At 47.5% G+C, this 20414-nt stretch overlaps 1 protein-coding gene across 3 annotated transcripts in view; it reads left to right on the top strand.

Annotated features, from left to right (window-relative positions):
* The first annotated feature begins 11617 nt into the window (after positions 1 to 11617).
* The window catches only part of Kcnj15 (potassium inwardly rectifying channel subfamily J member 15), a 40547-nt gene continuing 31750 nt past the window's right edge, over positions 11618 to 20414 (top strand). The window contains exons 1-2 of one of the 3 annotated variants that reach the window (XM_038346399.1): positions 11618 to 11657; positions 11933 to 12055. Coding sequence is in view for 1 of the 3 variants with exons in the window: in XM_038346396.1 (XP_038202324.1) it covers positions 12105 to 12132 (28 nt within the window). In the remaining 2 variants the exon portion in view is untranslated. Of the gene's footprint in view, positions 11658 to 11932; positions 12133 to 20414 lie in introns of those variants that run through there. The other 2 variants (XM_038346396.1, XM_038346395.1) reach the window with 2 other exon arrangements.

The following is a 20414-nucleotide window of genomic DNA, read 5'->3' as shown; positions in this document are numbered from 1 at the left end:
AAACAAGTAGGACAGAGCCTTGGTGTAGGGTTCCTGAGCTCTTTGTGGTTAAACTGGTTTCTCAACCACCAGAATCTAGAAAGGAAAAGAAAGGCCTAGGGCAGATTAGATGCCTCTGTTGGGGAACCTGAGTGTAGAAGCCAGGTTGTGACTTCTTCAAGCGTCCCCTGGCCTCAGAGGCAGTGCTCTCTGCCAATGTCGGGATGAGGGCACAGACTCCCACCACCTAACCAGTTGACTGATTCTCTTCCTTTATGTGGACAGGGCTAAGCTTTCCAAATGCTGGACACAGCCGCCTTCCTCTCCCTCAGGGTCTGACGGCAGCAGCGGCAACAGCGGGGAGACAGAAGTAGCAGCCTGTGTCATTGTCCCCATGCAGACTTCAGCCTTACAAGTGTCAGCATTTCTCCCTGCAGGCCTCAGGCGTGGGGACTTCTGATCTGGGCCAGTGGCCAGTGTAACTTCTCTGGGACTCAGGACACTCAACACTGAAGAGTGGACAGTTCCCTGCAACTCTCCAGATGCAGAGCCTGCCGGTTCTTCTCCCGAGCTCCCTAGAGCCTTATATCAATCCCCAGCTGCCACCTCTCATCTCTCTACCTCCCCTGCCCCTCCTCTACCCTGGGCACTTTCAAACTCTGGCTCTTCTTTTGATTGTCAGTGGCAATGGCCTCAGGGCACTGCCTCTGTTGCAGAGGTACTGGAGAGATCCATTACTGGAGAGACAGGTTACAACTTGGATACCTGCTATTGCTAAGGAGCCAGGGGACCCAGGGAACTCTTCATTAACCGGGTGTCAGACCAGCCAGCACCACTGGCCAGCAAAGCTGCCCTCCCATCAGGGACAGGCTCCTGGCTGGTATATGGGATTATCCGGATGGAACTGGTGGGCCGTCAGGAACCACCAAGTTCATTCTGATGCTGTGGGGTGGGCCAACGCCTCTCTAGGTAGCGGTTCCTTTGGTCCTCAAGCAGACGCACGAAGGCCTCTGCTCTGAGAAGCAGCATTGCCAGTGTTTTCTCTCCAGCAAATCAGGGACCAGAGTTGGGGCGCCAGGAACCCGCATAAGCAGGGCCGCTCAGTGTTTATAAACACTGGGGTAGTGGGTGGTATTGAGTTCTCATGTGACAATAGGAAGTCTGAAATCTATGGGTGACAGCAAGCGATGTGTTCGCGTGGCCATCGAATCTTCAGCTTTCCGACCACCAGGCAGTGCCCACATTGCCCGGTTCACACAGAGCTGTGGGATCGAGGCTTATTTGTTTAACTGCTAAGCCACCTCTGTTGCCTCTGTCATCCTCCACTGCTGCTTCTTTCTCCAGGCGTCCCGCACACAGCCTGCATTGCTGAAGGGAGGCAAGGCCACTCCGAGACAGTCTTCATTTTACCTGCTGCTGCAGTACCAGACGCAGTAGCCCAGCAGCGCATCTGCCAGCTGACCCACAGAGTGAGCTTCAGTACGCTGCCTATGTAGCCCCAGAAGGGGTCTTTGGGCCAATCACAGTCACAGCCTTGCCCCTTAGCACCAGTCACAGAGACTAAGGCTTGTGCGCTGGGCGGGTAATGCCCTGGTCCTTTAGTGCTCACTGATGGAAGCGACCCCTCCCCCAGGCCCCAGACAAGGTGGGCATGGCTTTTTTGAGAGGTAAGGCTACAAAATAACTGGTCTAAACTGTTTCAGGCATTTCGAACTGTGCTGACTGGGCCTGAACCTTCAAGATCCAGGGCAAACAAACACCAGGTGTTTATGTAATTGTTTCCAGGTGTGTTTAGGGAGCCCTAAAGCTACCTGGTGCTGACATAAGCACAGCCTGGCTCTCAAACTGATAGCCCTTTGGCTCTGGGTAGCTTGGGCTGTGCAGGAAAGAGCGGAAGCTGCTGAGGAGGCATTCCTTGTTGTCTTCGCTTAAAGTAAGAATGAACAGCAGGCAGAGCGCTTACAATCTCGTTAACAGGGCAGTGATTTCAGCAGTCTTCACAGTGCTTTAACAGTGCTCTGGCCAGGGACCCGAGGGATGTAGCCCCCTCTGTCTCACCTCTGTTGACTCTAACACGAGCAAGGGAGCAGGGTCTACATTCCAGGCTGCACGCAGACACCAAAGCAGACCTGGACCTTAGGACCTGACTATAGACAAGCTATCTATCCTTAGTCTGCAACTGACTTGCGCTGATCTCAGGTTTCCTCTACAAGAGTAGACTTCCCTGGCTGTATGGGATGCCCTGAATCTCTCTAACTTTCCAACTCTTCTTTCTAGGCAAAACTGAATCCAATAGCCCCCAAAGAGATCGCTGTGTCTGGGTTCATCTTTGACTCTTCATATTGCAGAATTTCTTGGGGGAAAACTATTCATCCTAGGCACTCTAAGCACTAAGGGCAGCAGTGCAGGTGGATGATGACAGTGGTGGCCAGGCTTGTGCTGTTTTTTTTTAAAAAGTGTGTGTGTGTGTGTGTGTGTGTGTGTGTGTGTACCACTGTGCATGGTATCAGGTGTCCCCTTCTATTACTCTGTGGCATTTCAGTTCAGACAGGGGCTCTTTTGACCCTGGAACTGGCATCTCGATATTTTTCTGAGCTGGTCTGGAAGCCAGCAAACCCCAGAGATCCTTCTGTCTCCACTGCCCTTGGACCCGGACTGCAGGAATTTGCAGGATGCCAGGCTTAGATACTGGTATCCAAATTCTGCTCCCCATGATGGCTTATCAAGCATTCTTTACTGCTGAGCCAACTCTCCGATTCCAGGCTTGTGACTTTTAAGGTATTTATTTTATGGAACAGATAGTTGCCAATAAGTTTTCTGGACCAAGGATCTTTTTTTTTCATCTTAAGGAAAGATATTCTAAGTAATTGTATTGTGGGCTGGATGGAGTCCAGATGGCTATCCCGGGAAACGGGACACACCCTGATGGAGATGACCACATGGACACCGTTCATCTAATGTGCTCTTGAAAGGGCCACAGCTGACAGGAAAAGGCAGAGCCACCCCCATGGCCACAAGAGGTTGCTATAGGTACTATTATCACAAAGTCTGAAGACAGCAGAAGGGCATAAGGGGCCCGAGACCATGAGAAGGCTTGGGGAAAAGGTAAGGAGTCAGAGACCCAATTCTAAATCTAACTCCACCTGATCCCCTTGGCTGGTCACTGCCAGTATATGATACCCCAATGGCATCTTTCTGTCCTCTGAGGCGAAGCATTCTGGGCCTGCCTTTGATTTCTTTGGAGTTCTTGGCCATTGTGCGAGGGCTGTGGCTCCTGTTAGGTTTCCTAGTCTACACTAAAAGTCTCCATGGACAACCTGGAAGAAGTATGTTACAGTCCCATCAGGAAGGGAGGCAAGGCTATGCGTGCAAGAGAGGCAAGGCTTGGAGCATAATCCCTGACACTCAGAACCACAGTGTAAGCCTCAGGCTACAAAGTTAGCATCTGAAGCTTGTTCTCTGTAATTGTAAATGCAAGCTCGAGACCCAAGTGGAGCCCTTTGGACAGGAGTGTTTCACGTCAGACACTATCTTCTGCTATGAGTTTAAGAGTTAGGCCAAGTCAGATGATAAGACCAGAGAGCGAAAGAAGTGTAATGTCTGCATGGGTACCGTCATGATCTGAATAAGAAATATTCTTAACAGATGCATACTTTGAAAACCTGATTCTTCAACTAGTGGTACTTTTGGAAGGTTCTGGAAACTTTAGGTGGGATCTAATTATAGGAAATAAGCTACCGGGGAGGGGCAGATCCTTGAAGATTTCCTGTCTATGACCCCTCATGGTATCTTTCTCTACTTTCTGCCTGTGGGGAGCTGAGGAGGTTCCTGGGCACACATTCCCTTTGCCGTAACGTTCTGCCCAGGTGCATGAGGCTAACAAACTTGTCTAAAATCACGAGCCAGGAAGCCTTTCTCGTTCAGATCAGTTCTGTTAGGTCACAGTGGTTCATAAGTAAGTGATACAGATGTAGAGATGAAAGATAGACAGAGACATCGAAGGAGTGATTGACTAACGTCAGTCATGGACGTGAACTCCAACTCTGAGGGCTCCTACGGTCTTCACGGCCACTTGTCAAGGTCACCTTGTGACAGAAGGCTGGCTTTCCTCTTATCATTTCTGGTTCATCTCTACCTGAGCTCTTTGTTTTCTCACAGGCACGGAGGAAAGTACTTTCCAGGCCTGCCTCCTCCACCCTCTCTGCTCCCTGAATTCTGAGGAGGAAACTCAATCCCCAGCAAACACTCGGATGTGCTCCACTGACGCAGGCTGCTCTCTTAACTAAAGATTCCATCTCCAGGACGCAGTGAACGGTCAAATTTCATTACCTTTACATGTGGGCCCCGCTGGCTCTACCCATGTGGACTTCTGTAACTCAAACGGCAGTTTGAACACAGACAGCAGCAGACAGAATTATACACGCACACGCCACTGGCTGGGATCAGCACACTGCTCCTGTCTGTTGATTGACTCAAGGCCGGACAGCACAAGACTCTGTCAGCAAATGAACAGCAAGGCTGCTCCAAGATCCGTCAAATACGATTTTAGATTATAAAACTATGATAGGAGATAGATTCTCACACTTGATTTCTGCACATGCAAGCACATGATCGAAGTCAGAAATAAAATGCTAAATAAGCCGAATGGCATAAACCCCGCAAATTACTGTCGCAGCGCAAGGCGCTTCAGGAAAATCAGCTTGATTAAATTCAGTTTCCTAAGAACAAGCTAATGAAATCTATTTATCTATTTATCTGAGCAATATAACCTATTTAGGGACTCAAATTATTTGACCTCCCCCCGACAAAAGCAACAGTGTAAGGCAGAAAGTCACAATGTTCCTCACACAGGGCTCCCCACACAGGGCTCCCCACACAGGGCTCCCCACACAGGGCTCCCCACACAGGGCTCCTCACACAATGCTCCTCACACAGTGCTCCCCCACAATGCTCCTCACCTAGTGTCCCCCACACAGGGCTCCCCACACCAGTGCTCCCCACTGCTCTTCTTGGAGAAGCTCTGGTTCTTTGAAGGGATTCACATTTTTGGAAGTATTTTAAGGTAGCTCAGGTTCCCAGAGTACAAATGGCGAACTCACAGAGTTTGAAGGGACTGGAGTGGGCACAAACAAAGAAAAGCCTGTGGATTTGCGTAGGGGGGTTCCTAGACACACGCTTGGGGAAAACAACACAGAACTTGCTATGGTGTAGGGGGGTTCCTAGACACATGCTCGGGGAAAACAACACAGAACTTGCTATTGCAGTGAGCAAATGCAAAGCAAGAAGTGTAACCTGAGTTTAGCTACTTTCACTATAGAACATTGATCCTCAGTGTCTCCTGAGAGAAGACACGTGGCATAGGGTCACCCCATGCTCTCCATCGGCATCATGCAGGAGCACGGAACGTGAATTCGTTATGCTTAGTTGACTAGCGCAAAAAGCAGTTTGGATACGGGGTTACCTTTTCTAGGTCCCAATTCCCAGGCAGCATCTCCAGACTCTGAACCAATGGCTAAGAGAGACTTTCATTAAGGACTTACACTAATCTCTGGCTACCTCAGCCCAGCTGACTTCCTTTCTGAAATCTGTGTGTATTTGGCAGGCAGTGGTATCTCCAAGCGTGAAGGGTTCTGATTTATGAATGAGCGAATAATTCATATGACTGCATAAAGAATGCACCCCAACTAGGGTACTTGGATTATAAAGGGAACCAAGTCCCTTCCGCTCCCACAAGTCTACGCAACTTCCTGCCAAGATGGACTAGCATGTCATTGGCGGGGGAGACTATAGCACTGCTCTGGGCATAGTAGCCAGGACTTGACTCATAAGACAAGCCACCGAGGAACTAACTCAAAAGTCATATTTGCCCAAGGCATAAACATGAGGCTAAATTTATAATCCAAGTACCCTAGTTGGGGTGCATTCTTTATGCAGTCATATGAATTATTCGCTCATTCATAAATCAGAACCCTTCACGCTTGGAGATACCACTGCCTGGCAAATACACACAGATTTCAGAAAGGAAGTCAGCTGGGCTGAGGTAGCCAGAGATTAGTGTAAGTTCCTTAATGAAAATCATTTGGAGAAGGGCAAGTCATCCCTCAACTCCCCACTGTGGGTTAGGGTGACTGCAACAGCAAAGCAACACCAGCGGGAAGGGACAAGTGACAGAGCCAGACCCCTCCCCGACAGCCCCACATGTGACCAAGGATGAATGCAGCAAAGATGCTGGGAGATGGCTCCGTGGGTAAGGTGCTGTCACACAAGCATGAGACCTGGTCTCAACCCCCAGCATCAGTGTAGAAAGCCAGACCAGCTAGCACATACTTGTAATCCCAGCACTCAGGAGGTAGACTACGGGATCTCTGGGGTTTGCTGCCCAATTTATAAGCCCAGTATCTCAGCGAGAGACCTCATTTCAAAAACCAGAGTGGATGATCTGAGGAGTGACACCTAAGGCTGACCATCTGGCATCCACTCACACACACATGAACCTGTACGCACAGGAACACATGGACACATGTGTGCATGTGTGTATACACACACACACACACTCACATATACACAGGAGAGAGAAAGAGAGAGACACGGGCACATGGGAGAAAGAGAGACAGACATGGGGGAGAGAGACACACACACACACGGGGGGGCGAGAGAAAGAGGGGGAGGGGGAGGAAGAAAGAGAAAGACAGGAGAGATAGGAGAGAGAGAGAGGAAGAAGAGAGACAAGAGAGATAGGAGAGAGAGAGAGAGAGAGAGAGAGAGAGAGAGAGAGAGAGAGAGAGAGAGAGAGAGAGAGATTAAATGAGCACAAGTTGATTTCCTTCTTAATGGAGAAGCTAAGAAAATCCAGTCACTCCCTTCTCAGTCAACGAGTCTATCAGTTTTGGAAGCTTGACTTTGGCTCATTCATAACTTTTTAGTTGCTTTAATTTTCCACTCTGGCTGTTGAAGAAAAGGACAATCAAAACCTATCTCCAGGGTGTCTCCAAGTGTGCTTCATTCAAATAGGGCTGTGGCCGTGAGTCCAGTGAGGTGGCTGGCTTGGGCTGCATAGCGAGCCGCCAGCACAGCTTCCCTTTAGTGCGCTCTTTTGCTCACTATGTGGACACTGCTTTCTAGATAATGTCCCGTTAATTCCCATCGTGACTTAGCTAAAAATAAGAAATAGGTGGGGTGTGCAGCCAAGGATCTAGAAGGCAGAGGTGCCCTCTTTCCCCACTCCTATTTCTTCATCACGAGCGTTCCTGGAGACCTTAATGACAGCTTGGCTGGGCTCTGTCACTTGACATCATTTAGCCAATTTTCATTGCTCAGTTTTTCCACAGTAACTGGAATATTTGGCAAGAAGGGACAGTTGTGCAATGGGAAAATTTCCAACATCAAAACCCAAGAAACACAGGTGTTTTCCCTTCTCTGCTTATAATAAATGCTGAGGGCGTGTTTGGGGGCTGCTAAGGTTTTTCTTCCCTGTGCAGTGTGGGAACAGGGTGCTTATGAAGAATCAGGGTTGCAACAAGGAATCCATAGGGTGTTTGAGTGAGGGTCATAACATAGTTGTACCACTAAGTGTCATAGTTAGATAAAACAATAGCCCCCAAATTGTAATGTGAACCCACAGTCTCTGCCAGAAGCCAAGCACTAACTTTGAAAAAGTAGTAAAGAGACTTTGCTTATGTTCAGGGGTGGAAGTATAGTAAAGAGGCAGATAAGAACAGGTGAGACCTGAAGGGGGGGATCTTTGTCAACATGATGATTGGAGGTGACAGAGGACAGTAGCTGCTCTCAGCAGATAGAACCAAAAGCCTCCCCCAATGATTGCTATCACCAACTCAAAAAGAGAGGTACCCCAATGCAATATCTAGTTTATCACCAAGTAGGGACCCATGGGGAAAGAAGTAGAACCATCTACAAATGTCTATTCCAATTTGTCTTTTATGTTACATAGGCTGACCATCACGAGGTCTGCAACAGACTATTTCAATATGTAAAAATGGTTGTTGGAGTGCAGGCTGGCTAAGAACCAAGCTGCTATGAATAATTTTCTCCGCTTGGACGTCTGGTGGAGACATGCCCAGGACATCTCTCTGTCTGGCTTAGGTAGTTACACACCTACTCAATGCATAGTTAAATAACAATAAGAGTTAACATAAGCCAACATTCAAGCTCATCTTCAGATGAACATCCAGGTTAGAATGTCCAAGGAAGGAAGGGTGGCTGTGGACGCAGTGGCCAGACCTGGTCATTTTACCCTGCAGGCAATTCTCTGCTGTTTGCCAGCTCACACGGTCAACAGTGAAAGCTAACTTCATAGCCACCGGTTAACGGGGCCAATGAGTACTTTGTCATTCACTGACACATGTCACCAAGAGGGACCTATAGTCACCAAATAATTCAGGAGAGGCTTAAAGAGCAAGCAGTTTCTGAGCAGAGGCCATGGGTCATGAACGTAACTTTTTAAGTTATATTTTCCCATTGGATTAACATTTACAGATTGTTGGCCACTGTCTATTTAGTGTGACTATATTAGAATATTAGAATAACAATTTTCATTTTCAAATTAATGTTTAACGTTAAAATAGGTAACTTCAAAACAAAGAGAGGGTGGCTGGGTGCAGCCATGCATACTTTTAACCCCCGTTATCTGGGTGTATCTCTGTGAGCCACGGCCCAGTCAAGACTACACAGTGAGACCCTGACAGAAAAAAAAAAAAAAACAAAGAAAAGAAAAAGAAAACAAAAGAAGCCAAGTATCCACATTTGAGTAGGGTGACCCACTGTAGCTGTTTGCCTGGACTATGGGATTTCTTAGCATTTCTAGTGCTAAGCCCAGAGCTGTCAGTCACCCTACAGAGAATAGCTTGGAGGCAATGTTTCCACTGAGTCACCTTTGGGTTGGTGATTTTGTGCCATCTGCCTAATGGAGTGTTGGGGTGAACCCTAACACTGCCTCGGTCCTTCCTGACGGGGTTGGTGCTGGGACCTTTGCACCCTTCTCTAAGATGCTGGTGGTCGCCCCATCAGTCCAGACAGGGCACTCTGTAAACAAAGCCACATTTTGTGCACAGCTAACCTGACTCAGAGAAGTCAGTATGTATTTGTTCCTCTCCCCATACTTCAAGGTTCTTTGTGCTTTGATTCAAACCAGAACTGAAAGCACCTGCAGCTTTCATGATGCCCTTTTAGAAACTGCTTTGGGGAGACGTGCCTCTTGAAAAAGCCAGATACAAATGCAGGTTTTAGATTATGCTCTGTGAAAATTAGACACATCTATTGCTTTCATTTAACTCGAAGGGAGGGAGGGAGGGCAAAAGGAAGGGAGAGGGAGGGGAGCTAAGAAGATTATGAACAAGCCATTTTGCTGGGCTTTAGGCTGCCAGATCAACACTTTAACCAACATGCTTGACAACAACCACTCATGTTAGATGCCTGCCACTTAAAATCTGGACCTTAACCCCAGGATGAGGAACAGATTTTGTTCACTGGATAAAAAAAGAGATTAATGACACAAAATATTTTTTGCCAGGGTTAAAAGGTTTTCCTATTCCCTTCAGCCTCCGAAGTTTCCAGAGATACCTAGACGAGTCGTTCAGCTGTTACTTCGTGCAAAACAGAGTCTGTTTCTGGTGACTGACCCTCATGGAGAGTTCTTCTAGAATTTTCTTACTTCTCCCATGAGCACCCATTTTAGTGCCTCACTTCATCTGGTGAGTTCTGTCAGATCGGCAACCACAGGATCTAATTATTGATTATTACCATTATAAAGAATGAAAAAGCAAGCACCATCACAATGAAGAACACTAAGAATTTAACTTTCCAGATGCACTCTTACTACTTCTGGCTAATTTTCTTCTCTCATTGTCATTATTATTATGTTATAAATTATTATTATTGTCTTCGTTTATATAAATGAATTTTGACTCTACTAGACATGACTCTGCAAGAAACCAAACTTGCAGCTGTTTTAAACTGCATGAGGTATATTACATGCTGCTCAAAGGAACATGAATAACATGTATACTCACATATGAACACGTGAACTTTCACATATGAACATATTAATATTTACATGCTTATATACATGCTTATATACATACATGTGAATATCTCCAGGGGACTAACAAGAAAAATGCAGACCAATGAAATACACACAGGCTGAGAAATGTCTTGAAGTCCATCTGCACTGTAGACCTGGCTCTGGGCAGATCATTCTCTCTGGTTTCCCCTTCCTTCCCCATAAGCAACAATTAATCATGCTGATATTCTGGTATGAGCATCGAACAGATAAAATTTGTGTAAGAATCTTACACTTTGGGGTAAGAATATTCGAACAATTGAAGCCAATGCTGGGAATGTGCATCAAATACAGAAGATGAGAATTGAAGCTCTGTTGTGATCACTACATCCTCCAGTGATGGCCTTTCAGTCTGCTTGGCAAGTACGTGTATTATACATCATGATACATATAATAATACCAATAATATGTAAATACGTGTATAAATGTACAAAGAGCAAGGATGCTCGTATGGACTTATGCTGTGCTGGGTATTCCTGGAAAGACATATTTAATATTTTAGACAAGTGAGGAACTTGAGAATGAAGCAGAGACAGTAAATGCCAGAGTCAGAGTAGCTTCCAGTGGTGATAACTGACGTATCAAATAGCAAGGAAAATAGAGATCCAGAGTTGGGGCAGGACTGTGTTAGGTAAGGACCACCCATTAGACATGTACCGTGTGGGTCAAGACCTGACTATGGTACGGGCTTAGTCAAGAACAGGGGTGGAGGTGCCTGGCAAAGTAGGGGGCGGGGAAGTGGGGAACATACAAGTATGCCCTCATGTTCTTTTGACAAAAAAAGTCTTTGCTCTTTCTAGTACTGCCTTTAGATCAGCAAAGGGCATCGCTACTCAGGAAGTTCCATGGGAAGCTATTCCCCTCTAAGGATGCTCCAGGATCTCTATATAAACTGCTAGAAGATGGGGGAAGGGAGAGAGGCTGTGGACTTCCCTTCCTGGAGGTTCAGGAAGGACGCAGACCCAGAGATGGTGTTTTGACACCCTAGAACTCTCCCTTTAGGGGTTTATCTCAGTATGACTGGCTACTTCTTAATAATAATAATTAATAAAAAGCCAGACTCTGAACAAGAATGCTAAGCCCTAATTCTAACCCAGAACCCCAGTCTGGCTCCCATTGTCTTGTCTGGAAGAAGCCGGCTTTACCCTTATCTTTCCAACTACTTGGAGGTAAACAGAATTAGTCCCCCCAAATCAATCAATCAATCAATCAAAAAATCACTGCGACCACAGAGGGCAGAACTGAAAACAACAGTTCCTCCCCATGGTGCCATTCTCCCTGGGCATAATCTGTGGTAGACATGGCTCAAGTGACTTTTCTGTCTCCTGCTCTCCCTGGGAGCCTGGATGCTGATTAGTGTTCATTTGGGGTGGGGAGAGGGAAGAGGGAGGGAGCGGGAACAGGAGATTCAGGCTGGCTCCTTAAGAAAGATAATCTGTTTATAGTTTACTTAGGCAAAGGAACCTTTAAGAGGACTTTGATAAGAGGGGACAAAGTTTCTCCAGAAATGAACCTCTGTTCTGTAATAAGGACTTCAGTTTCTTTTATACACAGGTGCCCGGAAAGCTGGGGAGTCGGTGCCATTCTGAGCTGCCCTGCACTGGTCTGTACTTTTCCTTAAGACTTTAAGTCATGCTGACATCATAGGATCCTTTCTCAGATTCCTCTCTCTCTCTCTCTCTCTCTCTCTCTCTCTCTCTCTCTCTCTCTCTCTCTCTCTCCCCTTTTCCCCCTCTCTCCCCCTCTTTCTCCTTTCTTCCCTCCCTCCTTCTCTGTCCCTCCTTCCCCACTCAATCTCTTCCAATCTCTTTCTTTCTCTCCTCATTCCCCTCAGGTAATTCCTACAGAAACTTGTACCAACTTGTTTTTGACTGACAGCGAGCAGCCAGAGTGTTTCTTCACTTTGAAAACCCTCCGCACCTATCTTTCCAAGGCACCCTGCATGGACTGATCATTTCCTTGCCTGGTCGCCCAGGAGCCTGCACTGGGCACTTTTTGCAGGTAAGAGTCAGGAGCCTATGTCAACGTGGGGGCGCTCAGCTTTCTGGAGATGTTTCTGAAAAACCTGACTTCTAAAGGTAATGAAAACCTTGCCCTCCTTCTAATACTTTATAAACAGTTCAAGCCGGCCAAGCTTCTCTGGGGATTTGCGGGGGGCAAAAGGAGGGGAGCGTGTTTTATCGTTGTCTGCAGAAAATAACATAAAATAAGCAGATGCTGCCCAGCATGGGGAGAGTGTAAGGGGTCTGGAGTCTGAGAGTTGCCCTGCACTGCTCGAATGTCAGAGGAGCATGCTACCGATTTCCAGGGCTACATAGTTTTTTCTAAGTCCCCTGGCTGTCATTTTCTTTTGTCACTGGAGAAGTCAGTTTAGATAGAAGTAAGGCAAATCCTCAACCAAACATTTAAAACCCTCAACAAAAAGAAAGGGCTCTGTTAGTTTCTGGGGTGGGTCAAGGAGTGGAAGGAGTCTGACTTAAGAAACCGCTTTGTTCGCGACCCAGGGAGAACACTGCTCTCCCTAATGGGGGTATACTTTCATGTGGATTTAGACTGCTTTTGGCTAATGAGCTCCGCGCTGGGTGAAGTCTCCCACCGGCCCCTGCAAAGCCTGCTTTTGTCTTTTCCCTACACTTCCGCGTTCAGTCGCCTGGAGGAAGTAAGAATTTGTTTCTTAGACATTCTGTGACCCCACAGATGCTTTAAGTCACAAGTTAGAAAACTCACAGCAAATGTAGAAATTAACTCTGGAAAACTGAGGTCCAAACCTTGTCCCCTCCCCACAATCCAAATGTCCAGCCAACTTTCTTTTTATTTGAATGTGCTCACCCCTCCACCCCAGACCCCAGGTCAGTGTCCAGGTTATTAATGGGCTTCAAAGTCCCCTCTTGGCAGTCTCAAATCACCAGCTCACGCTCACACAGCAGCCTCTGTGACTTCGGACCCTTCTCTGCTCTGCCCGCTCTCGTGAAGGGTTAAACAAACAGGTCACCATCAGTAACAGCCTTGGGTGACAAATTCTCTCCAATTTACAGCTGTGCTTAGGGAAAAAAATCAAAGGAAAGTGTCACGTAAGGCTGGAATGTGCTGTTGAATGCTGCTCACGTGTGGACACTACACAAGAGGGTGACCTAAGATGAAGCATTAATTACAAACTCACCTCACATGTGGGTCCCAGGGAAATGCTCTTTCCAAACCTTCCCGGGGTTTGATTTCCTAACAACTTGCCTTCTGAAGTAAAATAAATGACCACAGAACATGAACCAGAGGTCACGTGTGGGGTTTCCACACAAGGCTGGAGGCTGAAAAACTTTAGCCAGGCTGCCTGCAGTCCTAGCCCCAGAAACATGAGTCCTAACAGATCAAATTTTTCCCCGGGTACCCATATGAGCACTGTGAGGGTCTTAGGGAAACAGATGGAGCTGAAGTGTGTGCTTCTGCTGGCTTCAGGCAAAATGAGTTTCTAAGAAGCCCTCCCCCTCACCACTCCTTCTTCCCACTAACATCCGTGGCCACTTTACAAAAGTGCCACTCCCCAGTTTCCCCACTCACACATGTAGCCCATGCAGACAGCTCACATTTTGGGGGTAGAAGGGTGAGACCAAGGGCTTCTCACGCCAGCGGGCACAGAGCTACAAAAACAGGTTTTTTCTGGCTTCTTCCCTCAGACCTGAGGGCATGCCTCCTCCCTCTCTTCAAGGAAGAAATATGAAGGCTTCTGTGGTTGTTGGGGGGAAGGTGTGTACATATGCATGAATGCATGTATTTATGTTGTGTGTGCATGTATACATGTGTGTTTGTGTGTATGCATATATTTGTGTTCTTGTATGTGCATATGTATGTGTGCTTGTGTGTCATATGTATGCTTAGTTATATTTATATTTACCTGAATGACAGAATGTGCTGAGAATCAGAGAGCCTACTCAGGAAGCTTTAGTCAGCAACTTCAGAGAAGCCTTTCTCTGATTTACACAGTCAGTGTCGTACACTTTCCTAGGCAGTGGTCCACCCGCTTGAGCCTTGCTGCAGCCCACCGCTTCCCTTGAAGGGACCCTTTAGAGTCCCAAGTTTAGAATAGAATAAATTTGTACATAATCCCAGCATGAGCATGGCATGGTGAAGGAGGGTGGGCAGAGAGAACGTGAGTGCCAGCCCCTGGAGCACCTGTAGGAGGCGGCAGACGCCTCTGAGGGGATGCCTGAGCACCTGTAGGAGTGGCAGATGCCTCTGGGGGGCGCTGCCTTCTGATTTCCTTCCAGAGCCACAGTTTATACTTTCCTTTGTATGTGCAGCAAACGCAGGGCCTCGTTCACATCCTCTCGGGGGGAAATAGTTATTTTTTTTCGACTGCAAAAATAGTCAGGAGGTTCCTGTAAGGATTAATATTGCTTTCTACACCAGCAAAGAGTTGCTTATGGGTCGTCAAAGGCAAGAAGCAGAGCAGAAAGAGGTTGCTGCCTGCTTTCTCAGCTACTCTACCCTTCACATGTATCTCCTCAGAGCCACCTCCCTTTCTCTGAAAGGAGGAGGTGGCAAACATAGCACAGGAGCAAAGTGAGCCACAGACAGGTCTGGCCCTGGGCCCCTCAAGGACGCAGTGCCCCACAAAGACGCAGGTACAGCCCAACACTCCTGGCTCCTTGCTGCTGTTCAGGTGGCTTCCTGGATGCCGCTTCCCCTGTCAGGTAAGAGCACTTTGCCATCAGAAGTTCAGAGCCAAGCAACCTCAGGACAGCAGAGTCCTAGATTCCTCCTGGATTGAGGGGATGGAGGGAACCAGCGTTTTCCTTCCCTTCAAAGGGCACACTGCGAGCAGCAGGAGGAGAAAACATTAACATGGTTAAGCAAAGGACTCCCAGAAAGAAGCCTCGTTGACTAAAGGTTGTTTTGTTGAGAAGGAAAACAAATAGAAACACGGACATTCCTTCTAAAAGGCAAGACGAGGGCATAGCTCAGCGGTAAAACATGTGTCTAGCAGGCGCCGAGCCCTGGTCCTGCCTCCTGGATGCAGGAAAAGCCAGGAGGGTTGAACTTGAGACAGACAGCTGCTGCAGTGCTCTCCGGATTCATTGAGACAGCTACGGGGAATCTCTTCTTACAGTGCAGCTAAGACCCTTGTAGAGGGTCACACACATTCCCGGGACTTTGAGTCACACACATTTGTGCCCTTCTTTAACAAGCGACCTGCATTCCCTCTGGTTCGGGAAGACTTCAGCGAGCCCAAACTCAGTCACAGCCCTGTGTGCTTCTCTGCCAGATTCTCTAGACATCAAGTCCCAGCTATTTCAGCCACACTATGAAGACTAATCAAGGCAGTCTGGTCATGCTCACAGCAGAAGGCACATAAGAAGGAGACAGGGTTCCGATCTGGGGCACTAAAGCACACAGGTGCCCAAAGCTGTTCCGTGCCCAGTATGAAGCAGTTAAATAGAAACGCATGTGTGAGCCCCATCCCGGTTAAGGACATAACGAGAAAACCATGTGAAGAATGATCGCCAGAACGGACTGGGTCTTGTTGGATACTTCCACTGTGACCTCACAGTTCACACCCCCGAAGGTGCAGCCATCCTCACACACCAGCAGGGTCACCTTTGATACCAGGATGCTCAAAATCTCCGTGACAGCCCTGAGTGCTTCTGCTTTGCCCAGGGGTCAGGGCAGATAGCACCTCAAGTCTACCGTACCCATGCTGATCCTCTGAAGCTCAAGGTGGGTGGATTTGACACAGAAGGAGCAGTGTTCAGACCTGGGAGGTCTGGCTGGAGCCCATCCTGTCTCAGTTAGTCATCTTGGTGTAAGGGCGATGGTTACAGAATTCTTGTGTGTTTTATTTCCCGCCGCTCAAAGCTGAGGTTGGTCAAGATGTCATAGAGCCCAAAGATTATACAAAGCAAGGCTTTCATTAAGGAACATAAACTCAAAACCATGGCTGTAAAATCAGAAGGAGGTTTTGGACAGGGCTTGTGCATGTGAATCCCATCAACTCGGGATAAGTCCACGCTGGGTCTTATGTCGGAAAGCCTCAGGCTGATTCCCCGGTGAAGGGACAGATGTGTGCACATGGTAGTCACCAGCTGCCCAATGAGTAACTCTGGGAATAGGCGGAGGCATGGGCCTGTGCCCCTACATACGTGCTCACCAGTGGGTTAAGAAAATTCAATCTCATGATGTCTGGAATGCTCCTTACATCACTGGCATGTGACCATGACAGATTTCCATAGGATGGCTGGTCCTTCCGGTCCCATTTAGGCCTCAGGGCAAGATGCAATCAGCGTACTCAATCCTCCCTCTCACCGTAGAGCCCACGCGTCCTCTCATGGAGTCCACGCTGCACAGTTTCCACCCGGAAACTTAAGATACAAAGAACACATTGCGGGCCATGAGTCTGGAACCGAGAATGATGCCAGATTGGTGAGCAAGGCACATCTTCTCCAGTGAACTGTGTGTTCTCCGGTGAAATGCCTGTGTGTCTGGCTGGGGCTCTCCTTTCCCTCCCCGGTTTCTGTGAATGAGCGCTGTTTCCGATGTCATGTATCAGTTAACTGTCATCGCTCGGGATGAACACTTGCTAAACTCATGTCTACCAAAGAATGTTCTTCCTCGCTGATGTCTGTGCTCTCAGGAATTCGTGGGCCATATCTGCTCTGCCCTTATCCTCTTCACTAAGGAATACAAGGTTGAGGTCTAAATCTTGCTATCTTAATTCTTTCTATCCATTCCTATAATTAAAAAACAAACAAACAAACAACAACAACAACAACAAAACAAAGTTCACATCTGGTGAACCCACCTGTCAATCATTCCCACAGACCAGCTAGGAGTTAGGAGACATGAGAGTCTGGACACCCCCGGCTGGATGGGGTATCAGACTTGCTGCAATACTACAAAGTAAGAGTTCTGCCGGGTTCCTGGCATTTTGTGCAGGTCTGTGGAAGGAATTTACAAACGGCTAGCGGGCTGCACCACACACAAGTGTACACACGCAAGTGACAAACCGTGGGAGCTCTCAGCTAGCACACTAATGCTAAAACTAAAATTGTGTAGGCACAGTCTATTCTGACGTCATCCGTGCCAGCGCAGCCACACGCCGGTCCCAATAATTTGTTCGGTACACTTCTCATCTTAACTGTAGAAAGCTTTTATTTTTACTTTATAATCATGTGTATGTGTGTGTGCCTGAGTGTGAGATTGCACACAGGAGGGTAGTCCTCGGAGGCCAGAAAATGGCATCAGATCCCTTGGAGCTGCAGTTTCAGGTGGTTGTGAGAAGCCCGATGTAGGAGCTGGAACTTAGCTCTGGCTCTCTGCAAGTGCTTTTAACCAGTGAGCTGTCTCCCCAGTTCCTATGAGTCTAAGAGGTCTGTACTAAAGGCTCGAGTTGCTCGGTTGATTAATAGAGTGCTTGTCTAGCAAACACAAATCCTTGAGAGGTATCCCCAACCCCACACGAACTGTGTGTGGTAAGCCCAAGCCTGTAATCCTAGCATTCAGGAAGAATAGACAGGAAAACAGGAGTTCAAAGTCAATCTCACCAACACAGTGAGTTCAAGGCCAGCCTGGGAAACATGCGACCTGTCTCAAAAATAAATCAATAAATAAAGTATAAAAGCTAACCATGAAGAGCCAAGGCTGCCTTGTAAGGACTGCTACGCTGGTGTGGGCATGCCACCAGGGACCCTACTGCATATGTGTGGTATTAAATGGTTCTAGCCCAAACAGCGTTCTGATCCTCCCATCAACAGGTACTCAAGAACCCAGCTTCCGGCCCTACACGCTGAAGCTATAGTCTCCTGGGATGTCGGGAATCCTCTTAGATACTAGTCCTGTCTCATCTCCTATCACCTGAGGAGCTTCCCGCTCTGTCCTGCTGGTGTGCAGAGTCTAAGAAGGGGCCCATGCAATTCCAACTCTCAGGCTCAGGAAGTCCTTCCCAGCCTGCAGGTCCTGGGCATTAGCACATTAAATCTCCAAGCTCTGCAGCAACCAGCCTTTAGCTGCGAGACTGCTGGACACCCGCGTTAGACAGGAAAACCATCTCACCCTGGGTCTATTTACTCCTCTGGCCCGTTTTCATATGGCTTCACTGCACAGGGTGGACCCTGATTAGTGGGGAATGGTAGGAGTCACGTGATCCCTCTGAGAACACTGTGTAATGACCTCACAGTACGTTGTGTGCCCCTGCAGGTGACAGCAAGTGGACCTGCTTGGTCAGCCCTAGAAAAGCATTTCACATTTTGTCTCAAAGCCAAATGTCTCTTATTTCTCTTTAGCCACATTCCTTCTTTCTTTTGGGTATGAATTCGTACGTGTGTACATGCACGTAAGTGTGTATACACACGCATGCGTGTACCATGTGGCATGTGTTCAGGTCAAAGGACAACTTGCAGGAGATGGTTCTTTCCATCATGTGGTCTCTGGGGATCATTTTAGGTCTTCAGCCTTAGTGACAAGTACCTCTGCCTGAGCCGCTTTGCGGCCCGTGAAGAAATAGCTTTACAATCTCTTGTCTATGTTCACTATGTCATAATTCCCGAAAGATGACGTCCATCCTCTGCTGTGCATGCCTTACCTGCTTCTTTACAGTCTTCTGTGTATCATCTGGTGGCCCACACTGATGTGGTTAACTTTCCCCAGGTTTAAGCTCATATCTAGCTCAGCACGAGGACACCATCTCTGGCTTAAAAGCTGGGGCTAGCACCTTCTAGAATTTTCTTCCATTCTTGGATATAGGTTTTTCATTGACATTATAATAGCCTAGTCGCCCCTCTAGGCAGGCCTGAAGTCTCTTTGGCGATGGAGATTTTAGATCCTCCTCTGTGCTGCTGATGTGTCGCCCAGGGAAAGCCATGCTTGAGTCTGTGTGCGCACCCACACAAAGGTAGAATTGCTGTGTCTTTGCCTCTTTCCTGGCCTCCCACATCTATCCCAGCACAAACCTCTCATAGGAAATGTTGAAACACATATCTGAAAACTAGTAAGTGAATCTTCATCTCCCTTGGTGAACCAACATCCTGTGCCTACAATACCATGATGCTCTGAACCTCAAAGGGGGAGCTAGGGAAACACCCAGAGTGTCTGGGGAAGAAGAAATGCGGGGAGACTTGAGATAAGGCAGAGAAGGAGCTCAGAGCCTATAAGGTGCAGCGTGGAGGTGGGGCTGCAGTTCTGTCCCAGGAAGCAAAGAGAAGGGAAATGAAGGTTGCGCTGCCTGGGTGTGAAAGGGTGAGTCAGTCCACAGCAAGGCCCATCCAGGAGCCGACTGAGCCAGTGTGTTGGCTGCCCTCAGATGCTGTTTCACAAGGGCTGCACTGGGTGCATGGCAGGAAGGGTATTTGACTCTCAGAGGTTTTCAGATTTTAGTCAAAAAGAAGTTTCTAGGTTTTCCCCTCTAGAGCACGAAATACTCTGTCAGACCCAAAGTCTGGAGAGCTGATTTGCTATAAATGCAACCGAATGTGTCTTGTTTCAAGACGTCCAGACTCTTTATGCCTTCATGAGAATATGCATATTTAAACACAAATTCTTATAATTACGGATATTAACTTGTCTAGTTCAATATCCTGGGTAGGTTTCTTAAAGTATGCTTTCCATGCAGCAGTTTGCTTACTTTTCAATATCTGTAACTCCTATGGTTGGTAGAAATGTTTGTTAAATGAGATTTAAATCAATCCCCCTTTGTATCTTGAATACTTAAGCTCTGACCTTAGTTACCTTTCCCTAGCCGGTTCTTGCTGGGAGCTTTCTCTATTGGAAGTTGAGCAGTCTTTCATCTCGCCAGGTGATAAGATTTAGCCCTTTTAATTAAAATTTTAAAACTGCTTTTATTTGGTGTGTGTGTGTATGTGTGTGTGTGTGTTCCTATACATGTGTACCATTGTGTTCATATTGAGGTTGAAGGACAGCTTGTAACAAATCAGATTTTTCCTCTATCACATGAGTTCTGGGGATCAAACTCAGATTGTTGGACTTGGTTCCAAGTACAATATCCTCCAAGCTTTCTAGCTGGCCCTAGAAGTTAGATCTTGAACTCAGAGAAATTCTGGATGTTACTGAGGACAGATGTGGGTAGGGAGGGAGATGGAAGAACTATGGACACCCAAAGCCTAGGAACAGCTGTGGTACATGGGAAAACATGAGAGCTGAGTGAGGGACCTTTGCAGAGGTAAAGAAAGGGGAAAGATTCTGGGGGAAGGTACTAGGGTATTTGAGATGAGCCATGAAGAGCAGAATGGGCTCCAAAAGTGAGGGGAAGGAGGCACCATCAGAGGTCAGAGAGCAATATGAATGGAATAAGGCTGGCCAGGCCATGCAGAGTGGCTGCCATGTGCCCAAGGTTTGAGTTTGTTGGGGGAAAGGACCG

Source organism: Arvicola amphibius, chromosome 10, assembly GCF_903992535.2.
Source record: "Arvicola amphibius chromosome 10, mArvAmp1.2, whole genome shotgun sequence".
Taxonomy (NCBI): Eukaryota; Metazoa; Chordata; class Mammalia; order Rodentia; family Cricetidae; genus Arvicola; species Arvicola amphibius.
Note: the sequence above shows the minus strand (reverse complement) of the source record. Positions and strands in the feature narration are given on the sequence as shown.